An 18,777-nucleotide genomic window follows, 5' to 3' on the forward strand; every position below is an offset into this window, starting at 1 on the left:
CCACAAGCCGTGCGTGTGTGCGTTCGACTGCGCTTGAGAAGTTTGACCTCATTCGATTTGATTGAATCTCGGCAGGTCTCGCTCTCCTTCGATCATGTATTTCCGCACCTCGCATTTGTATCAATTATCAGTTGTTCCCAGAGATGATGGAAGAGACAAAATCGTGGATTAATGCGCGTGAGAAAGAAACATTTCTCACTCTCATTAAATCCAATGATGTCATGCAAATGTCCTTTTATCAACATTTGAGAGCAACGAAAAGAATGAAAGAGAAAAATGAGATGTGTGGTTCATACGATACATGATCTAAGAGTCTCTGTGTAGACAGTTGGAACACATTCCACGATCGGCGCACTTGTCCTCCATTATTGTTGAACACATTCTCGTGTTGCATGGTTCAGTTACCTTTTGATTCCTACGTTGTGTTTCGTGCCTTTTACGTTGAGCTTCCGACTTTGTGTTATTCGTGTATATTCACATAAAAATATATATATATATATATATATATATATATATGTATATATATATATATTAACTGTATGTATGTAAGTAGTGATTTGTCCTCGACCATAAAACGCTCCAGTGCCAAAGAGGCACGATGAAGGTTCGATTATCGTATTCCGTTGTTCGTTCGAGAAAAAAACGGCAAACTACAGTGATCAGAGAGATCATCTGAAACATCACGATAAAAAATAATGCGACGATTACGTTCGTCGTTGTTGTTCGTGCAGCGATAAACAATCAAAGAATCGAGTGGTCCCTCTTTAGCACTGAGAAGCAGAATTTACGAAAGTAAAAACGTCGCGTTGAATATTCATCGCGTATTTGCATACGCGATTGGCGATCGATGCTCGGTATCGAGATACTTATTAACCGGCGAAAGAATGCTGTCACATGTAAATGGACGCGCATTATCCTCCTAGATGCAAATTTACCTCGATTACTTCGGTCTTTTTAAACGTCCGGGAAGACGGCACTTTTGCGTGTAAATATAGCGATTCTCCTCATCACGGACATTGATTTGTCGATAATTCCAAGATTTATTTTTGAAACACCTAGATCCAAAGCAAAATATTATACAAGGTCTCCCGTATTTCTTATTTTATATTATCGTATTATTTTATAATAATTTTCACACTGCAATCCACATTAATAATATTAATATATGTATTACACTTATATTAATTTTCTTTGTTTTTTCTCTACAAAACTTTTCAAAAATTAATACTACAGGTATAATATCTTTATTTTTAATTATACATTTAATGAAGAATTGAAAAATGTCTCAAACATTTAATTAAATATTATCAAGTGACAGTATCTCTTTTCGTCGGTGTGTTTACTCTAAAAAGAGATTTTTAAAGTGTCAACAGTAAAATGTAGTAGATTGAAATTAGTCTAGAGAATAGCGGTTGCTTTGTTGGTAGTGTACGACGAAGCATACAAAGAAGTGATCTTCTAGATCTTATTTGATTTGTTCGCAAACTTATTTTTCGATTAACGAGATCGTTGTCTAATAGCCGATCGGCCGTCATACGCGGCCGTGTCGTCACTCATCTCGGCACGGGACTGATGGGAGTCCGGGTCAGCACTAGCACACCGCTGGAAGGCTTCACCCTCACTAGAGACGACGGCTGGTTCGATCTCCTGGTGAACGGAGGTGGCGCCGTAACTCTGCAATTCGGCAGATCGCCCTTCAAGCCGCAGAGCCATATCGTCTTCGTGCCCTGGAACGAGGTAAGCGTAAATTTAAATTAATACCTGAGTGAACTCTAAACTGCAAATTGACTGAATCAGTCAAAACCAGCAAAGTTAAATTTGCGATATAAAACAAATGACTTAACATCTTTCTTAGAAAGTTAAGTTTATTTGTTATCCTAGCAGTTTTTAAAATATATATTTGTTCCGTCCAGGTCGTCATAATCGACAAGATTATTATGAGCACTGCTGAGGAGAAGCCACCTGTGCACGTTCCACACGCATGTGCTGCTCACGATTACGACCTCATGAAGCCGGTGGTCCTGGCGACTTGGAAACACGGATTCCAAGGAGCTTGCCCGGACAAAAGCGCTATTTTGGCGGAGTCTCAAGTTATACAGGAAAGTTTGCAAATTCCCGGAACGGGCTTGAATCTGGTATATCATAGTTCGCGAGCCGCCGGTTACCTCTCTACCATACAACTGCAGCTGACGCCGGAAGTCATACCGGCAACCTTGAACTTGATACATTTGAGAATCACGATTGAAGGTATACTATTCGAGAAGACCTTCGAGGCTGATCCAGTAATTAAGTTTACTTATGCGTGGAACCGCTTGAATGTCTATCGCCAACGCGTCTACGGAGTTACGACTGCTATGGTCAAGGTTGGCTACGAATATAGCGATTGCAAGGACATCATCTGGGATGTGCAGACGACCAAGTTGAGCGGACACGACATGTCCATCTCGGAAGTCGGCGGTTGGAACTTGGACATTCATCACAGATACAACTTCCACGAGGGTATCTTACAGAAAGGAGACGGCTCGAACATTTATCTGAAACATAAGCCGAGAGTTATCCTCACCACGATGGGAGATGGTCACCAGAGACCGTTAGAATGTTACGATTGCGATGGGCAAGCTTCCAAGCAGCGTTTGTTAGCTCCTGTAGCTCTTGCCACTGCAGCAGACGGCTCCATTTTTGTCGGTGATTTTAATCTAGTCAGGAAGATTCTCGTCGATGGAACAGTCAGAACTGTAGTCAGACTAAAGTAAGTAATTGATCGTTAAATTTTTAAACTCCTAAGATCATTTTTTCTGATTTAAAAGATTTTATTTAATTTTATATTTCTATTCTTTTAGCGCAACCAGGGTATCATATCGTTATCACATCGCTCTAAGTCCGCTGGACGGCGTTCTCTACATATCGGATCCAGAATCTCATCAGATTATTCGCGTACGCGACACCAACGACTACACGGATCCCGATCACAATTGGGAGACAGTAGTCGGTTCCGGGGAACGTTGTCTTCCCGGCGACGAAGCTCACTGTGGCGATGGTGCGCTCGCACGAGACGCTAAACTCGCTTATCCCAAGGGCGTTGCCGTCTCTGCTGATAACGTCTTGTACTTTGCTGATGGCACGAATATACGGATGGTCGACAGAGACGGTATCATCACCACCGTGATCGGCAATCATATGCATAAATCGCACTGGAAACCCATACCCTGTGAAGGAACGTTGAACGTCGAGGAGGTTCATCTACGCTGGCCGACTGAATTGGCGATCAATCCCTTGGACAACTCGCTGCACATAATTGACGATCATATGGTTCTTCAACTGGCGCCAGACGGTCGCGTCAAGGTCGTCGCCGGTCGTCCGCTTCATTGTGCCTCTCCGTCAGCCTCGTTTGATACGGAGCTCGCGACTCACGCCACTCTGGTGATGCCGCAGAGCGTCGCGTTCGGTCCATCGGGTGACCTCTACATCGCCGAGAGCGACTCCCAGAGGATCAATCGCGTTCGCGTGATCGGTACCGATGGCAAGATCTCGCCATACGCCGGTGCTGAGTCCAAGTGCAATTGTCTGGAGCGCGGTTGCGACTGCTTCGAGGCCGATCACTATCTGGCATCTACCTCTAAGTTCAATACTATATCCGCCGTGGCGGTTTCACCCGACGGAGTAGTGCACATCGGTGACCAGGCCAATTATCGCATTCGCTCGGTGACAGCGAGCATTCCTGACGCGAGCGGTGCACGAGAGTACGAGATCTATGCACCCGACACGCAAGAAATCTACGTATTTAATCGGTTCGGTCAGCACATTGCCACGAAGAACATCCTCACTGGCGAGACTGTGTATCTCTTCACGTATAACGTCAACACTAGTAACGGCAAGCTCAGCACGGTAACAGACGCGGCTGGCAACAAGGTCTTTTTGCTGAGAGACTACAGCAGCCAGGTGAATTCGATCGAGAACACAAAGGGACAGAAATGCAGACTGAGGATGTCTAGAATGAAGATGCTGCACGAGTTGAGTACGCCTGACAATTATAACGTCACTTTCGACTATCACGGACCTACTGGTTTGCTGAAGACGAAACTCGATAGTACCGGTCGCAGCTATGTTTACAATTATGATTAGTTTGGCAGGCTGACTAGCGCAGTGACTCCCACAGGCAAGGTGATCAGCTTGACGTTCGATCTTAGCCTGAAAGGTGCCATAGTCAAAGTTGGACAGAATAACAGGAAGCCCATCTCGATGCTAATCAAAGGATCATCCGTTGTTACGAAGGTTGGAGAAGCCGAGCAAAGAACAACAGTTCTCGCCGATGGCTCAGTTGGAAGAGTGACACCATGGGCTCACACCGTCAGCACCGACAGTATGCCGTACTCGATCTTGGCTGAGATCGAGCCTCTGTTAGGCGAAAGCTATCCCGTGCCGGCTAAACAGAGAACAGAGATTGCTGGCGATCTGGCTAATCGCTTTGAATGGCGATACTTCCTTCGAAAGATCCAAGGAAATAAGAATCGCGGAAACTCTAAGGCGATCGCCCAGGTCGGCAGAAAGCTCCGAGTCAATGGCGAGATCCTGCTGTCTCTCGAGTACGACAGGGAAACAAACACGGTGGCAGTATTTATGGACGATCGAGTGGAATTGCTGAATGTTACTTACGACAGAACTGCTAGACCCGTTAAATGGGGACCGAGGAATGGTATCTTCGCCGGCGTCGAGCTGGAATACGATCGATTCAGCAGACTGACTAGCTGGACATGGGGCGACATCAGTGAGACGTATGGCTTCGACAGAGCGGGTCGATTGTACGAGATCAAATACAGCGACGGTACATCGATGGTATATGCCTTCAAGGACATGTTCAGCAGTTTACCACTGAAGGTCACTACGCCACGTGGAAGCGATTATCTTCTCCAATACGACGAGGCAGGAGCATTGCAGTCGTTGACTACACCGAGAGGACATATTCATACGTTCTCTCTTCAAACGTCCCTCGGATTCTACAAATATCAATACTACTCACCGATGAACAGACATCCGTATGAGATTCTTTACAATGACGACGGTCAGATCCTTGCTAAGGTGTATCCTCATCAAAGCGGAAAGGTCGCTTACGTTTATGATCACGCTGGAAAACTCGAAACCACGCTTGCTGGTAAGTAGTGCATATAATTTCGTTACAATATGCTCATGTCTTCTTTTTAATTGAATTTATTAACTGTGATTCAGAAAAAAAATATTTTTTATTTCTATAAATGTTATGATACAATTTATTAAAAATGTAAATATCTTTGTATAGGATTGTCCTCGATACATTACACCTATCAAGAAACGACCAGTCTAGTGCGCAGCATCGACATCAACGAACCAAACTTTGAGATGCGCATCGAGTACAAATATCACGCCGGCATCGTAAAGGACGAGAAAATTAAATTCGGCAGCAAGAGCGGTATGGATAACGCTCATTATCGTTATCAATACGACGGTAACGCGCGCATATCCGGCATCGAGGTCGACATCAACGGCAAACAGCTGCCTCAGCTTCGTCTCAAATACAACCAGAATCTCGGTGTGCTGGAAGGCGTTGGTGATCTCAGGATATACAGAAATCTCTTCAATCGATCGGTTATGCAGGATAGTAGCAAACAGTTCTTCACGGTCACGGACTACGATGAGCACGGTCGCGTCAAGACGGTGCTGATAAACATCCGATCGTTCGATGTATTCCGCATGGAGCTCGAATACGACAATCGCAATCGCATCAAGATGAGGAAGCTCACGATCGGAAAGGAGTCGATGGAGAAGAAGGAATGGTCCAGAATGGAAAAAATCACGTACAATGCGGACGGTCATGTGCTCGAGGTAGCTGACACCGAAAACAATTGGCAGTACGCTTACGATGAGAACGGGAACGTGATCGGCGTGACCGAGCACAACGAGAAGATCGTCTTGGGCTACGACAGTGGTGATCGAGTGGTCCAATATGGTGATGTCGAGTTCAACTCGTACGATGGACGCGGCTTCGTCGTGATTCGAGGCGAGCACAAATACAGGTAAGTGTTTTTTTATTTTTTCAAAATTTTATAAGAAGATATATACCTGTAGTCATTAAATTTTATTAAAATAATTAAAATTCTATATGTATATATAGAAAGATATCTTTTTTCGCAGCAAATTTTGCCAAAAGTTTTTTTATTGAAGAACACCGTTCTAAAAATAGTGTAATAAATATATAATTATATAATTAATATTATAATTAAATATAATTAATATGTAATAAATATATAGTTAAATGCCGTAAAATATGTTATATTAATTTTCTTTTCTTTAGGTATAATTCGCGCGGTCAGCTGATTCATGCGTCGGAGCACAAGAAATTCCAAATTTGGTACTTCTACGACGATCGTGGCCGATTGGTATCGATGAACGACGATCGAGAGAACATCACTCAGTTCTTCTACGCGAATCCAAAAACTCCGGATCTGATAACACACGTGCACTTCCCGAAGTTGTCCAAGACATTCCGGTTCCTCTACGATTCGCGCGACTTTTTGATGACTGTAGAGACATCCGAGCAACGATTCTACGTCGCAACGGATCAAAACGGTTCGCCTCTCGCTCTTTTCGACACCAATGGCAATCTCATCAAAGAGATGCGACGCACGCCATTTGGCAAGATCATCAAGGATACCAATCCGGACTTTTATTTGCCCATCGATTTCCACGGTGGTCTCTTCGATCCCAATACTAAGTTGATCTATTTGAACAAGAGGCTCTACGATCCAACTGTCGGTCAATGGATGACCCCTGCTTGGGAGCAAATGGCCAATGAGCTTACCACGCCGACCGACATCTTCATCTATCGTTTCCGCAACAACGATCCGATCAACTTTAAGCAGAACGTCGAGTACATGACGGATCTGTCGAGTTGGCTGAAACTCTACGGTTACGACATCTCAACAATGCTCGGTTCCGAATACACGAAACAAATGGTATATCAACCGAGTGCCACCGTTACGTCCCCGCAACTGACTCCGGACTTTGGCGTGATGTCCGGTCTGCAATGCATCGTAAATCGCGTGCAAGAGAAGTTCTCCGACCTTGGTTTCGTGCCCAAGCCACTGTTGAAACTGGAGCCAAAGACGCGAAACCTTTTGCCGCGAGTGGCCCATCGTCGAGCGGTCTTCGGCGAAGGTATTCTGGTGTCGCGCGTCGGCGGTCGAGCTCTAGTGAGCGTAGTGGACGGTGTGAACAGTGTGGTACAGGACGTGGTCACGTCCGTATTTAACAACTCATACTTCCTGCCGCTGCACTTCAGCGTGCACGATCAGGACGTTTTTTATTTCGTCAAGGATAATGCGCTGAAAATCCGCGACGACATGGAGGAACTTCATCGGCTCGGCGGCATGTTCAATGTGTCCACGCACGAGACAACGGAGCATGGTGCCGGCACGTGGAAAGAGTTGAGACTGCACAACCCGGATGCGGCGGTGGTGATCAAATACGGGGCCGATCCCGAACAGGAGCGGCACCGGATTTTGAAACACGCGCACAAGCGTGCCGTCGAACGGGCCTGGGAGATTGAGAAGCAATTGGTAATGGCCGGTTTCCAGGGTCGGGGCGACTGGTCCAAGGAGGAGAAGGACGAGCTCATCAGTCGCGGCACCGTCGACGGCTACGAGGGCGTCGATATCCACAGCGTGCACAGGTATCCCCAGCTCGCCGATGATCCTGGTAACGTCGCGTTCACCCGCGACACCAAGAGGAAGAGGCGGAAGAGCGGCAACAGACGCAACAGGACTCACAGGCACGACTCGTGATTCGAGGACGCCACGACGCGAGTTCAAAATATCGCTTGGGACTTGATTCGCGCGTGAAGCGAAGGACCGGTAGAGAAAAAGAGAGCCAGGATGGTTTTGTCGCCGCAAATGTGATTGTAATTGCGTAAATCGCAATTTGCGGCCAGCGTCGTCGCTCCCTTCTCTCCTCGATCCTCCTCTCGGCCTCTTCTCTTCCCTCCCGCGCTCGTCGTTCAGAGGGACAAGAAAATCTATCACGAGCGACGACGAACGATCCGTCTCATGTCCGGTATTTGCAATCCGTCGATGTGCCATATATGCGATCGCAGTCGTTCTTTAAATTTTGAATCGATGTGCGAAGACAAACGGGTGTGAAAACGGATCGCGAAGTGTCAAAATTAAACCTAGTCGCATTATTAACGAAATGAAGAATATAAAGCTTGTTATATGGTGATTAGTTTATAGATTAAAACAAGGGAGAGACACGAGGGAGAAAGAGAAAAGGAGGTGGCGAGTATAAGCGCAATATAGGGATGCGAGATAGGATAGTGCGTGCGTAAACTTTCAAGGTGCCGTCCGTGACGAAATCGATAGCGTTTTTTTTTCTTGCGAAAAAGAGGGTGAGAGGAAAATATTACGTGTCTTGGACTTTCGTCACAGATCATCGGTTAAATTCGAGCTGGTGTTAACTCACACAACAAGGTCTACAAGACACGCGTATACGCACGCACACGCATGAGACAGGAGCGAGACATCTCGAGGAAAGTACGTCGAAGAGATGCGAGAGAGAAGATAAATTTCAATATGAAAGATAGGAGGTTTTCGCGATAAGAAAAAACACGAGTTTCTTTCTACTTGAAATATTCTCACCTCGCATCGTCTAGTCGGGACGCATTCGTCTAAGGATGAATACGTTTCGACAAGGTTTTGACACCTTGAAGTATATCGTGGCGCGAGATGTAAAACAAGTGAGAGCGAGAGATTGAGAGGGAGAAAGATAGAGAGAAAGAGACAAACGTGGAGAATAGATATATACAGCAGATATTTTTAACAATGGCGCAAATTGGTGTACTAGGTGCGAATCGAGCAATTGTAAATATAGCTACACTCGAACTTAATGGTAAATGTAGATAAAGTATCGTATAATATGTAAAAGAAATGCGCGCGAAAAAACGGTCATAAAACACAAGTGGAACTGTCGATACCGCTTTTTTATATGTATACAAAGAAAAATACACACGAGACGACACATGCATAAAGATATATATAGGAATTTACGTCCCCGAAATATATGCGAGCGGGAAAAATAATATGGGGAAAAGTCGCGAAGAGAGTTATATCGGACACGTCGCGATTCTGTTCTTTTGTTCGTAAAGATATGGAAAACAAAGGGAAATTTTGTTAGGAGAAAAACGCGACATTCGCGACGGATGATTCACGTTAATCTCGACCCAGGCCTACGCACACAATTGACATACATACATACATATACACAGACGTAGACATTATTATATCGCTTCAAATCGGCATAGTCGTACGAACGGCAACGCATAATTGGAGCCAAGTATAAATATGTGTGGCACCTAGAATCGAAATCAAGTCAAGTTTAAGAACCATAGAGTTTTATTTTAAATATAATTTCATACTTGAAATAACGCAAGTTCAAATGGGGTCTTCGAGACATTAGATAAATGAGACAATATATTGATTTTTCAATAATAAAATTAATATAATCAATGTGAATTATAAATGACACAATGTCAAACTATATGTAATAATTGTTAGAGAAGAGAGATAATTATTATTAATTTTATCGCTGCAAAGTTGCACTTGTCCCATTTATCCGCTCAATTGAGCTCACTTGGGCATGAACTTTATAGATTTTAAACTTGATGAATTTCAATTGTGAAAGAAGGGCTGCCTGAGGTATAAACGAATCCACTGATTCGTCGTAGACAAAATAGATACTTGTAAATAAATAGGCATCACGTAAACGAGTAAAAAAACTACTACTGTTACGTGATATTCTCACGTAACAAAAACGTGACAAGACAAGACGAAACGAGACAGTCGTAACGAAATGCGTCGAAGTAATAATGTCCAGAAGAAAAATAATAATAATAAAAATAATGATAATATAATAACGCGATAAGTAATAAAAAATAATAATAAATATAGTAATAATAATATAATAATAATAATAATAATAATAAATAATAATAATAATAATAATAATGGAATACGATAATATTACCATTGTGTACGAGAAATGCCCCGCCTATCTTTCTACTAAAAATAAAAAATTATTTTTTGAATTGTGTCGTCGAGAGAAGAAGAGTCCTATGTAACCGTGTGTATGTGGGATCGCCCTGTGAAGAGAACCTCACCCCCGCGCTCCACCGAAGAGAGTACCCTACAAAAAATAGAGTTTAGCAAGAATCGATACAGAGATTTACTTCAAATTTTTAATTTATCATTCTCAAAATAGGACATTTGATATATAGCGATTCAATGGATTATCTCTTTTTTCATTTATATCAATTTATTTTTATCTTCTTGGAGGAATTTAATCACAAAAAGTTTTTAATAATTAAATAATAATTAATTAAAAAATAAATTATAACTCAGAATTAAATTCGACATCAGCATTTAATTACTAATATTTTAATTGTACTTACAAAAACTTTCTAAATTTAATTTCAATTTCGAAAATTAGATATTCCAATTCGAGAAATAAATTTCTCTCTCGGGGGATTCTTTTAATTCGTCTATTTTTTATAGGATACAACCTTGACCCCTCCTCTCTATAACTGATATAGCTGAATTCGTCGGTGTTTATCAATATTGGGTAAATAAGAAAAAAAGGTAGATCGAAGTCTGTGGTTTGGGTCGAATGAAGTAACCGACTAAATAGAAAGTAAAGACGCAAAAAAAAACGAATATAACGCATAATATATATAGGGGTATACGGTGAGCCAACGTGCGAGCCCACGCAGCTCCACCACGTTGTGTTCCACGTAGGCGATATATAATTAAAAAAAAAAAGATACATAATCATAACTGCAAACGTACGTACTAGTTAACGAGTTGACGTGGGGTTTAGCAAACGGTTAAGGAAGTGTGCTAGTGATTCTTACAAGTAAACATCGCTGTACATATCTGTTGTGTATAGCCTACTGTCTCGCGAAAGTAGTCTTCACATCCTCGCATAGAAAAATTTTCCACTGCGAAATCAGAGAATTTTAGCGGCGAGACGACATTGATTTTGCAATATTTAAATCAAGTCCCAACTGTCATATCTGTAAAATCTTCCGCATCGTTGCTTGAATCAAAGTTACCTTTGTAAAAAAAATGAACTAATTGAAAAAGAAAGAAATTTATATATGTAAATTCATATATATATTTTATAACGCGTAAAACGAATTTTCAATAATTGTAAAATAACATGCCGCTAAAATTCTTATACTCTTCGTCAAGTATTCCGTCTAAAGAAAACTTTTTTTGTTAATTGCCTTTTTCGGAGGGAAACCCGAGGTTGGAGGCATTTCGACTTGTGATTCATTCCGTATCGTCGTACAATACAGCGACTAAACTTTATTTTCCTCCGTATAAATAGAACAAGCGATAAATCGAAAACTTAATTAACTTAACGCGGAAAATTGCTCACAATCAATCATCAAAGCCTCGGGCTCGTCTATATTATTTCTACGAAATCCTAATAGTAAAATGGTTTCTTCACATTATTGTAATCTGAAGGAAATAATTTTCATATTGAAATGTATTGGAATAATATTTCAAAGAACTTGAAAATTACCTATATAAGATTATAAAATGTGGGAGTAAGAAAATCTCGAGATTATTTTACTCGGTAATTGAAAAATTAAATTTTATCTCGTTCAATATGTAAACGATCAGAGAGCTGAATTACGACATGTTAATATTATTTCTAAGATTCCACTTGTGGAAATAAATATTTTGTTGTGAAAAGTTGAAAAATCTTACGCATTACATTGGAATGGCCTGTTGTTCTTGTCAATTTATAAAACGGACGTATGTGATTAACTTTAAACTAATTAAATTTAATAACGAGGCAAAAATTGCCTCTTCGGTGATATTCCGTATGTCGCCTCGGGTAACCCGCATCCCCTCGATATTACGTTAATGATCTCCTCGGCTTCTCGGAGCACGAGGGGATAAAATCCCCTTCGTAGCGCTTGTTATTAAGTTGACTATTAATACGCCGTTATATCCGACACGCGCGCATTATTGTATAGTTTGTATTGTAGCAGAAACGCTGGACATGTGCGGCAGCGTTTCGTCGACGCCTCGAACAAAGAGTAGCCGGACGAGCGATTTTCCGTTGCAAACGATTTTCTATGTGTACTCGTCTACTCGCAAAATGATACGTAAAAAAACGGGAGAGAGAAAAGAAAATGATACGACAGTAAGAAGTCCTGTATTCGAGTTAACTTTACGCTTAGCGCATGTTTCCTTCGAGCGCAAGAGAGCCGCGCGGATAAATTCCGCTTGGTAATTTTTTTCCCTCGATATTTTTATTTATATCTAATTAAGTGTCTAAGCAAAAATTCTTTCGAGTTCGAATTTACCGAGAACACTTTGCAGTGTTTCTGCAATTTCGTCATGATCCAAATGTAACTGTTAAAATAAAATTTTAGATACAAAATTAAAATATTTTCAAATTAAATTTTATATCAAAAATACAGAAAAGTATTCTTCAGTTTACAAATGTTTAAATAAAAGTAAAAATACTATACTATACAGATTTTCGAGAAATCATCTCTACACTTGTGCAAATTTTAAATCTATTGAATAAAATTTTATAATTAAGGGAAGCGTCAGAGGATCTAAAAAACGGAAATTTCGGCATGGCTCTCATCGCAGGAAGGTGCAAAATTTATTATTGTTATGCCGGATCGCGATCGGCAGGCGCGATCGATACGCGATTAAGAAAAAGCAATACTTCGTAACTATCGTGTATGTCTCTGAATGCTGTTGAAAAAGGCCGGCCTCTCGGATAAAATACGAGAGAGACGATGATAAATATGTCAAAAAATGAATAGAGCGTGAAAGGAAGGATGTATGAGAAACTAAAAAGCGCGCGAGAGAGACATTATATATATATATAGATTAATATATATAAATATATGCGGAGAGTTGCGTTAACAAAATAGTTACTGCGAGGGGAAAGGAAGGAAGTCGTGCGCTTTTTATATATATATATATATATATATATATATAAATATATATATATATATATATATATATACTGGCAAGCCTCGAGACACCGTTCGTCTCTCGCGCTTCTTTCTTGTAAGTCAGAAAAATAACAGCGGTCACGCGTGACATTTCTTTTTGTACATATATAATATACGATCGAAAATAATATTGACGTCACGCGACGACCCAGGGAGCGCCTCTCGAGATCTCTTCGCAATCGGTATCGCGGAATCCTTGCAAACAATTATGAATTGCCATGCAAAATTTTTATCTTGAACGCATGTGTATAATTGCTATACATACGCAATTTGACACTATATAAAAGGTCCAGAAAAAAGCTCTATCTCACATGCAATCATATGAGAATTTTTATTTTGGATTATGTATTACATTAATTCCTTTAATATTTATAAAAACCCGGTACAAATACATGTGAGGACTCCGTTAACGTTCGCGGATGGAACAGAGAGAGAGAGAAAGAGAGAGAGAAAGCTGCCACGTATGGAGAAGAGAAGAAATTAAAAAAAAAGTCACACAAAATCGTACGCGACATTGATGTTGTTAATTAGGGTACCTACAATTATCCGTAGTGATAGTAGTTTCGTACACCTGTGCCCGCAAAAGAGGAAAGGAGAATCGTATCACCGTAGCGATCTTTATACTTTCATAAAGAGACGACGGTCAATTTGTAATAGACGGAGAGAAAGTGACAAAGTAAAAAAAAGCAAAAAAAAATTGAGACTCCTTCCTGGCATTTACTCTCGGCATTTGGCGTGTCGGTGAACGCTTGTGTCCTGATCGCCGAAATCCTCCAGACGTAAAAGAGGACACCTCGGTGAACCCGGCGATCACCGACACGGCCGAAAATACACGCTCGCCCGTTCGTCTATATTTTTCTTTTCGTTTTTCGTAAACTTGTACATATTAATTGCGATCATTATGTAAATACTCTGAATGAACACACACACGTACGCGTGCTCGCATTGCGCGCAAGGTTTATTTTAAAAAGATTATACATCATTATATATGTATATGTATACATATGCATACATATGTATGTATATATACATATACATATATATATAAATATATTTACCATGTAATAATATATTTAACAATAAGGTAACATATATTCTATACTCTTACACGCTAAGTACTCAATAAATATATCTATAAAATCTCCCCGTGTTTGTGTGAATGTCTGCCCCTGAACCCATCCTGATGATCCCGTCGTATCGTGGCGTCTGTGAACCATCCCATCAAAGCCAAAGAAATAAAAGAAACAAGATACTATATCTCGAATAATGTCGACACCTCTGTTTATCGGACCCGTTGAAGGAACTACCGTTAAATGTGTTTCCTCTCACCCTCTGTTACCTCATTTCGCGCACTATTCCTACCCTCATCCTCCACCTTTGCGCATCTTTTGCCGTAATTTCACACCTCACAAATGTTCACGAAAGATTTTAGACTGTATAGGTATACAGATAAATATATGTATATAATATAAATACATACATATATATATATATATATATATATAGATATACGATATTCTCGCGACGGGTCCGACATGATCTGACAAGTACCTATGGATACGTGATGTGATGAAAGTTGTTTTTCTATCGATAATAACGAAAAAGATAATTAAAATCTTTTAGTAACATCACTGGCAAGTTGTTATCATTGCTCACTCTCTCACTCTTTCTTTCTTTCTTTTTCTCTATCTTTCTTTCTCTTATTCACAAATACACACATACATATTGTATATAGCAATATTGGATTCAACGCACATCCAACATTAAATATTTCTTTAGATTTATTATCTGCTCACCTCTGATTGCGAATGCATAAATAGGAACTTATTCTGTCGGTGCTCTAGCAGAGAAACTAACAGTCGTTATTTGGTTTTGATGAATCATTTCATGCTGATCCTTCTGCGTAACTCTGTAAAAATTATAAATATAAAACAAAGATAAATTAGCTGTATAAATCAATGCTCTTAAATATAAGAGTTTATTGATTATGCTCAGGAAAATATTAGTACGCTGTCTATAAAAATAAAGACACATTAATCCTACTGTAACTGAACAGCGTGACTTTTAAAATTTTTGGTCTTTTAATATATATGTTGATCAAAATTAATATCCCAATTTGTATCTTCTTTTTTATCCTTATTTTTATCTTTTATTGTATATTAGAATCTATTCTTATTAATAGATAATGGATTTCTTTTTAATATTAATTAATTTTAACTGGAAAGACTCAATATAAATAAATATATAAATAATGATTAGAAAGAGAATGGAAGAAATACGCTTTATATTACGAAAAATTAAAATTATTATCATTATTGATTTATCTTGTTGAAAATTTAAATAAACTATTTTTTGCTGACATGAACTAATGGATCAACAATACAGAGGAATTAAATACCACAGCTAAGAATATAATTTTATACATTTTTATTGCAAAACAAGTGTTTTTGACAATAATTTTGTTTTTTTACAAATACACGATGATTACGATCTAAAGACAAAAGAAAAGAAATATATGTTACATTCCCGTCAATTTTATTATTATCGAACTATATAATGTGCCAACATACATATATGCCCGACTAGAAACAAAATTAAATATTACAACTGGATTGCTCTAAGAATGTAACATATATCAGATACTTTTGTTACTTGAAATAATGGTAAGAATGAATGAAATGTTATAAATAGTAAATCATATTTTTACATTTAAAAAATGTTATCTTTCACATAATCAGCACTATTGATAACAAAGTTAGTCAACTACATATATTGCATTCCTTGATTTATATATGCGCGCGATGTATAAATAATTTGATTTTTATTTGTTTGAATGCAGCAAAATTTGCATATATAACGCATTTCTATTACAAATATTTATTCTAGATAAAAAAAATTTACCATAGAAAAAATAAGTTAATAAAAAATGTTATTTAAAAAAGTTATATAATCAACTTTTTTCTTTTTATGAAACTATCAATCTCTATTTTCTAATCAAAAAGTGCTTTAAGTGATAGATAAAGACTATTCTAAGTAAGTATCATAAATACATAATTTACATTTTGTTAATATTTTTTCAATTTGCATTTCATAATTACAAAATATTATTAAGAAATTATCGAAAAGCAACTTAAAAAAAGTATTAAATACATTTTATGCCAACAATTTGATTTGATCTATTCTTTTTACAAATCGGCATAGATTGATTATATGAACACCTTGTGAGCAATAGTCATACAATATACATGCGCGCTAATTTCTTTGCGACTGTACAATATTATCGAATAAAGCAAATACTGGAAGCAGCACCCATCATGGGCTTAGAAGAATGATGGAATGTATTTATCATTAGTAGGAAGTTATTAGCAGAAGTTATTTGCAAATATAGATCACAAATTAAGAATAAAAATTAATTTAATGCTAAAAAAAACGCAGTATCACTTCTAACATTTAAACACGATTAGAATTATTACTAGTATTGAATTTTTTCTATTTAATAAAATAATTTTTATAAGTAATGTAAAAGTTTTTGTAACAACATATAGAAAAATACAAACACAGTATTGATTGAATGAATAAATCGGTCTCTTTAACATTGCAATAACACAATAATAGTGCATGTGAGTTGGTTTTCGCCAACAATGTTACTTACTCAAGGCCCAGAGCCCAATTTATACCTTGAACTAGGAACAAAATTAAAGGTTGCCAAGCAACTAGCCATCTTAACCAATCCAGTAACTGTCCGTATAAAACATGTGGTCGTTGCCATCTGCATTGTTCATTAAGGTATACACAGGACAGAGATAAATTGACATTAAATCACTGTAAATAAATTTTTTGTCGAAAAGGATACGGATTGCGAAACATTTTCTTTAAATCGACTTTTTCTTTGCAATAAGGGCAGGTCTGTTTCTTTCCTACAATGCACCAGCCCCTAATGCAAAATTCATGGAAAACATGTTCGCAAGTAAGTTTGTATGTATTTTCAATCACACCTTCCTCATGCTCAGAAACTAGCAGCTTGTTTCCACATACTGCGCAAACATTTGGTTCCAAAGTTCTGGTTGGCATACTGCCTGGAGTGTAATACTGCGTGAAACATATTAAATATTACAAAGTTATATGTGTAATACAATGTTTGACACAAGATAATACGTACTCCAATATGTGATGCCATTGTGTCAGCACATATTTCAGCGACATCTCTTCCTAATACTCCAAAATAAAGACCATAAAATAGAAATAATATACCACAGTCCATCCAAACATGAGGCTTAACATCTAATAGAATATTTATACCAACAAATGTAAATAACACTAAAATGTATCCAATTATGCCTAGTGCGTAACTGAGTTTATAAATGAAATAAAACCATTTGTACACTAGCCTGAAAGAGATAAATATCTTCATTATTTTATAATTACTCTATCTATGTAACATTAATAACTAATGAACATTACCTAGGTGTTGTACCTAATATTGGTCTTTGAATAGCTTTTCTTACTACTAGACCTGTTATACATGAAGATAAAAGCCATAAAAATATAAATCTCCACCAGTGGTTCTTTAAACTTATTCCAAATGGAATAATCCACATGGCTACTAATGTTACAAGCTACAAAAGAACATTTTATTTGTATGTAATTCAAATATTTATATTAAATAAGTACAATTTATCTCTTTCTCTTTCTTTACCTGATATGATTTAAAGTGCCTCTTCTTCCATTCAACCAATGCAATCTGTACTATTGTTAACGTTACCAACAATATAAGCAGCATCTCTGCGTGCATAGATTCGTGACCCATGTGCTGTTCGTGCATCTTTATATGCTCCATCCTAAAGTTTAATAAAAAATATTCCATTAATATATTTTTTAAAGGAATGTTTTAAGTTTAGAACTATAAAAAAAAAGATAAAGATTTATGTCATAATACTACAACTTTGTAACTTACTTCCATTTTTCCTCTGGAGTTAATTCTGCCTTGCTCTAAAAACAAGAAACATAAAATTAACAATTATAAGACTCTAGACAATAACACACGTGATTCAAAACAAAAAACTCTTGGCAATATGCAATTGTTATTAACGACAAATATTTATACATGAAACGAAAATAATGCCTGCCAAATTATTATTGGACTTTAATGAGAGGTTATGTTTTCTAGGATATGTTATTATCAAGCAGTTATTCTTTAAAATTATGCACTTACCTTATTTGGTATCTGATGTATATCGTGTATATCCATCACAAATACTATATCCCATTAACATACAGAGAAATGAGAGTTAATTAACTGACACGAGACAACCGATTCATAGCGGACGTATCTTAAAACACTGTTAGCAGTATTACATATTTAACATGAATGACCGGCATTTTTTTCAGCATTATTATGTGACTGAATAAATATTTCCAAAAATAATAAAAAAAGCTCGAAACATATTATATGAAAGCCATTAAGACTCTGAGCTTTTAATCACCTTTTTTGTGCATTTTTTAAATCTACTTTTGCCGAATAAACAAAAATAATTTTGATATTTCGCGCCGAAAATATTCTACGACATAGCTGACGTTGACATCAACGTGTATGCAATAGGTTTTCAGAGGTTATGTGTTTGATTTAAAGCAAGGAAGACAGAATATGAAGAGAGGATTATGTATATTCGTAAATTGTCTAGAATCTAGAGTGAAATACTTTTGTAACT

The 18,777-nt window shown here is 38.2% G+C and overlaps 2 protein-coding genes across 3 annotated transcripts in view; one reads left to right on the forward strand and one right to left on the reverse strand.

Annotated features, from left to right (window-relative positions):
• Ten-m (teneurin transmembrane protein Ten-m) overlaps positions 1–15,176 on the forward strand; it is a 521,036-nt gene extending 505,860 nt beyond the window's left edge. The window contains 5 exon segments of the mRNA XM_085484047.1: positions 1,521–1,737; positions 1,914–2,749; positions 2,841–5,149; positions 5,294–6,047; positions 6,326–15,176. Coding sequence (XP_085340173.1) covers positions 1,521–1,737; positions 1,914–2,749; positions 2,841–5,149; positions 5,294–6,047; positions 6,326–7,814 — 5,605 coding nt within the window. The 3' untranslated portion in view covers positions 7,815–15,176.
• Positions 14,866–18,777, reverse strand: LOC114945838 (E3 ubiquitin ligase Rnf121). Of its 2 annotated transcripts, XM_029322158.2 has the most exons (8): positions 18,282–18,777; positions 18,024–18,058; positions 17,766–17,907; positions 17,531–17,685; positions 17,229–17,457; positions 16,923–17,158; positions 16,722–16,838; positions 14,866–14,978 (listed from the first exon to the last, which is right to left on the reverse strand). In XM_029322158.2, the coding sequence occupies exons 1-8, from the start codon at positions 18,315–18,317 to the stop codon at positions 14,894–14,896; spliced, it is 1,035 nt and encodes a 344-aa protein (XP_029177991.1). In that variant the 5' UTR covers positions 18,318–18,777; the 3' UTR covers positions 14,866–14,893. The 2 variants fall into 2 exon arrangements, with proteins under 2 accessions (XP_029177991.1, XP_029177992.1); XM_029322159.2 differs by lacking the exon at positions 14,866–14,978 and having other exon boundaries at positions 15,482–16,838; positions 18,282–18,767.

Source organism: Nylanderia fulva, unplaced genomic scaffold (assembly GCF_048542155.1).
Source record: "Nylanderia fulva isolate GAGA-0341 unplaced genomic scaffold, ASM4854215v1 Scaffold29, whole genome shotgun sequence".
Taxonomy (NCBI): Eukaryota; Metazoa; Arthropoda; class Insecta; order Hymenoptera; family Formicidae; genus Nylanderia; species Nylanderia fulva.

What these genes read in the sequence shown, in the direction of transcription:
- LOC114945838 (XM_029322158.2), bottom strand. Translation starts at nt 18,317, where the DNA reads ATGGATATACACGATATACATCAGATACCAAATAAG. An exon ending in CAATGGCATCACATATTGGA is followed by an intron (nt 17,159 to 17,228) that starts GTACGTATTATC and finishes TGTTTCACGCAG; the next exon opens with TATTACACTCCAGGCAGTAT. An exon ending in AAGAAAATGTTTCGCAATCC is followed by an intron (nt 16,839 to 16,922) that starts GTATCCTTTTCG and finishes TGAACAATGCAG; the next exon opens with ATGGCAACGACCACATGTTT.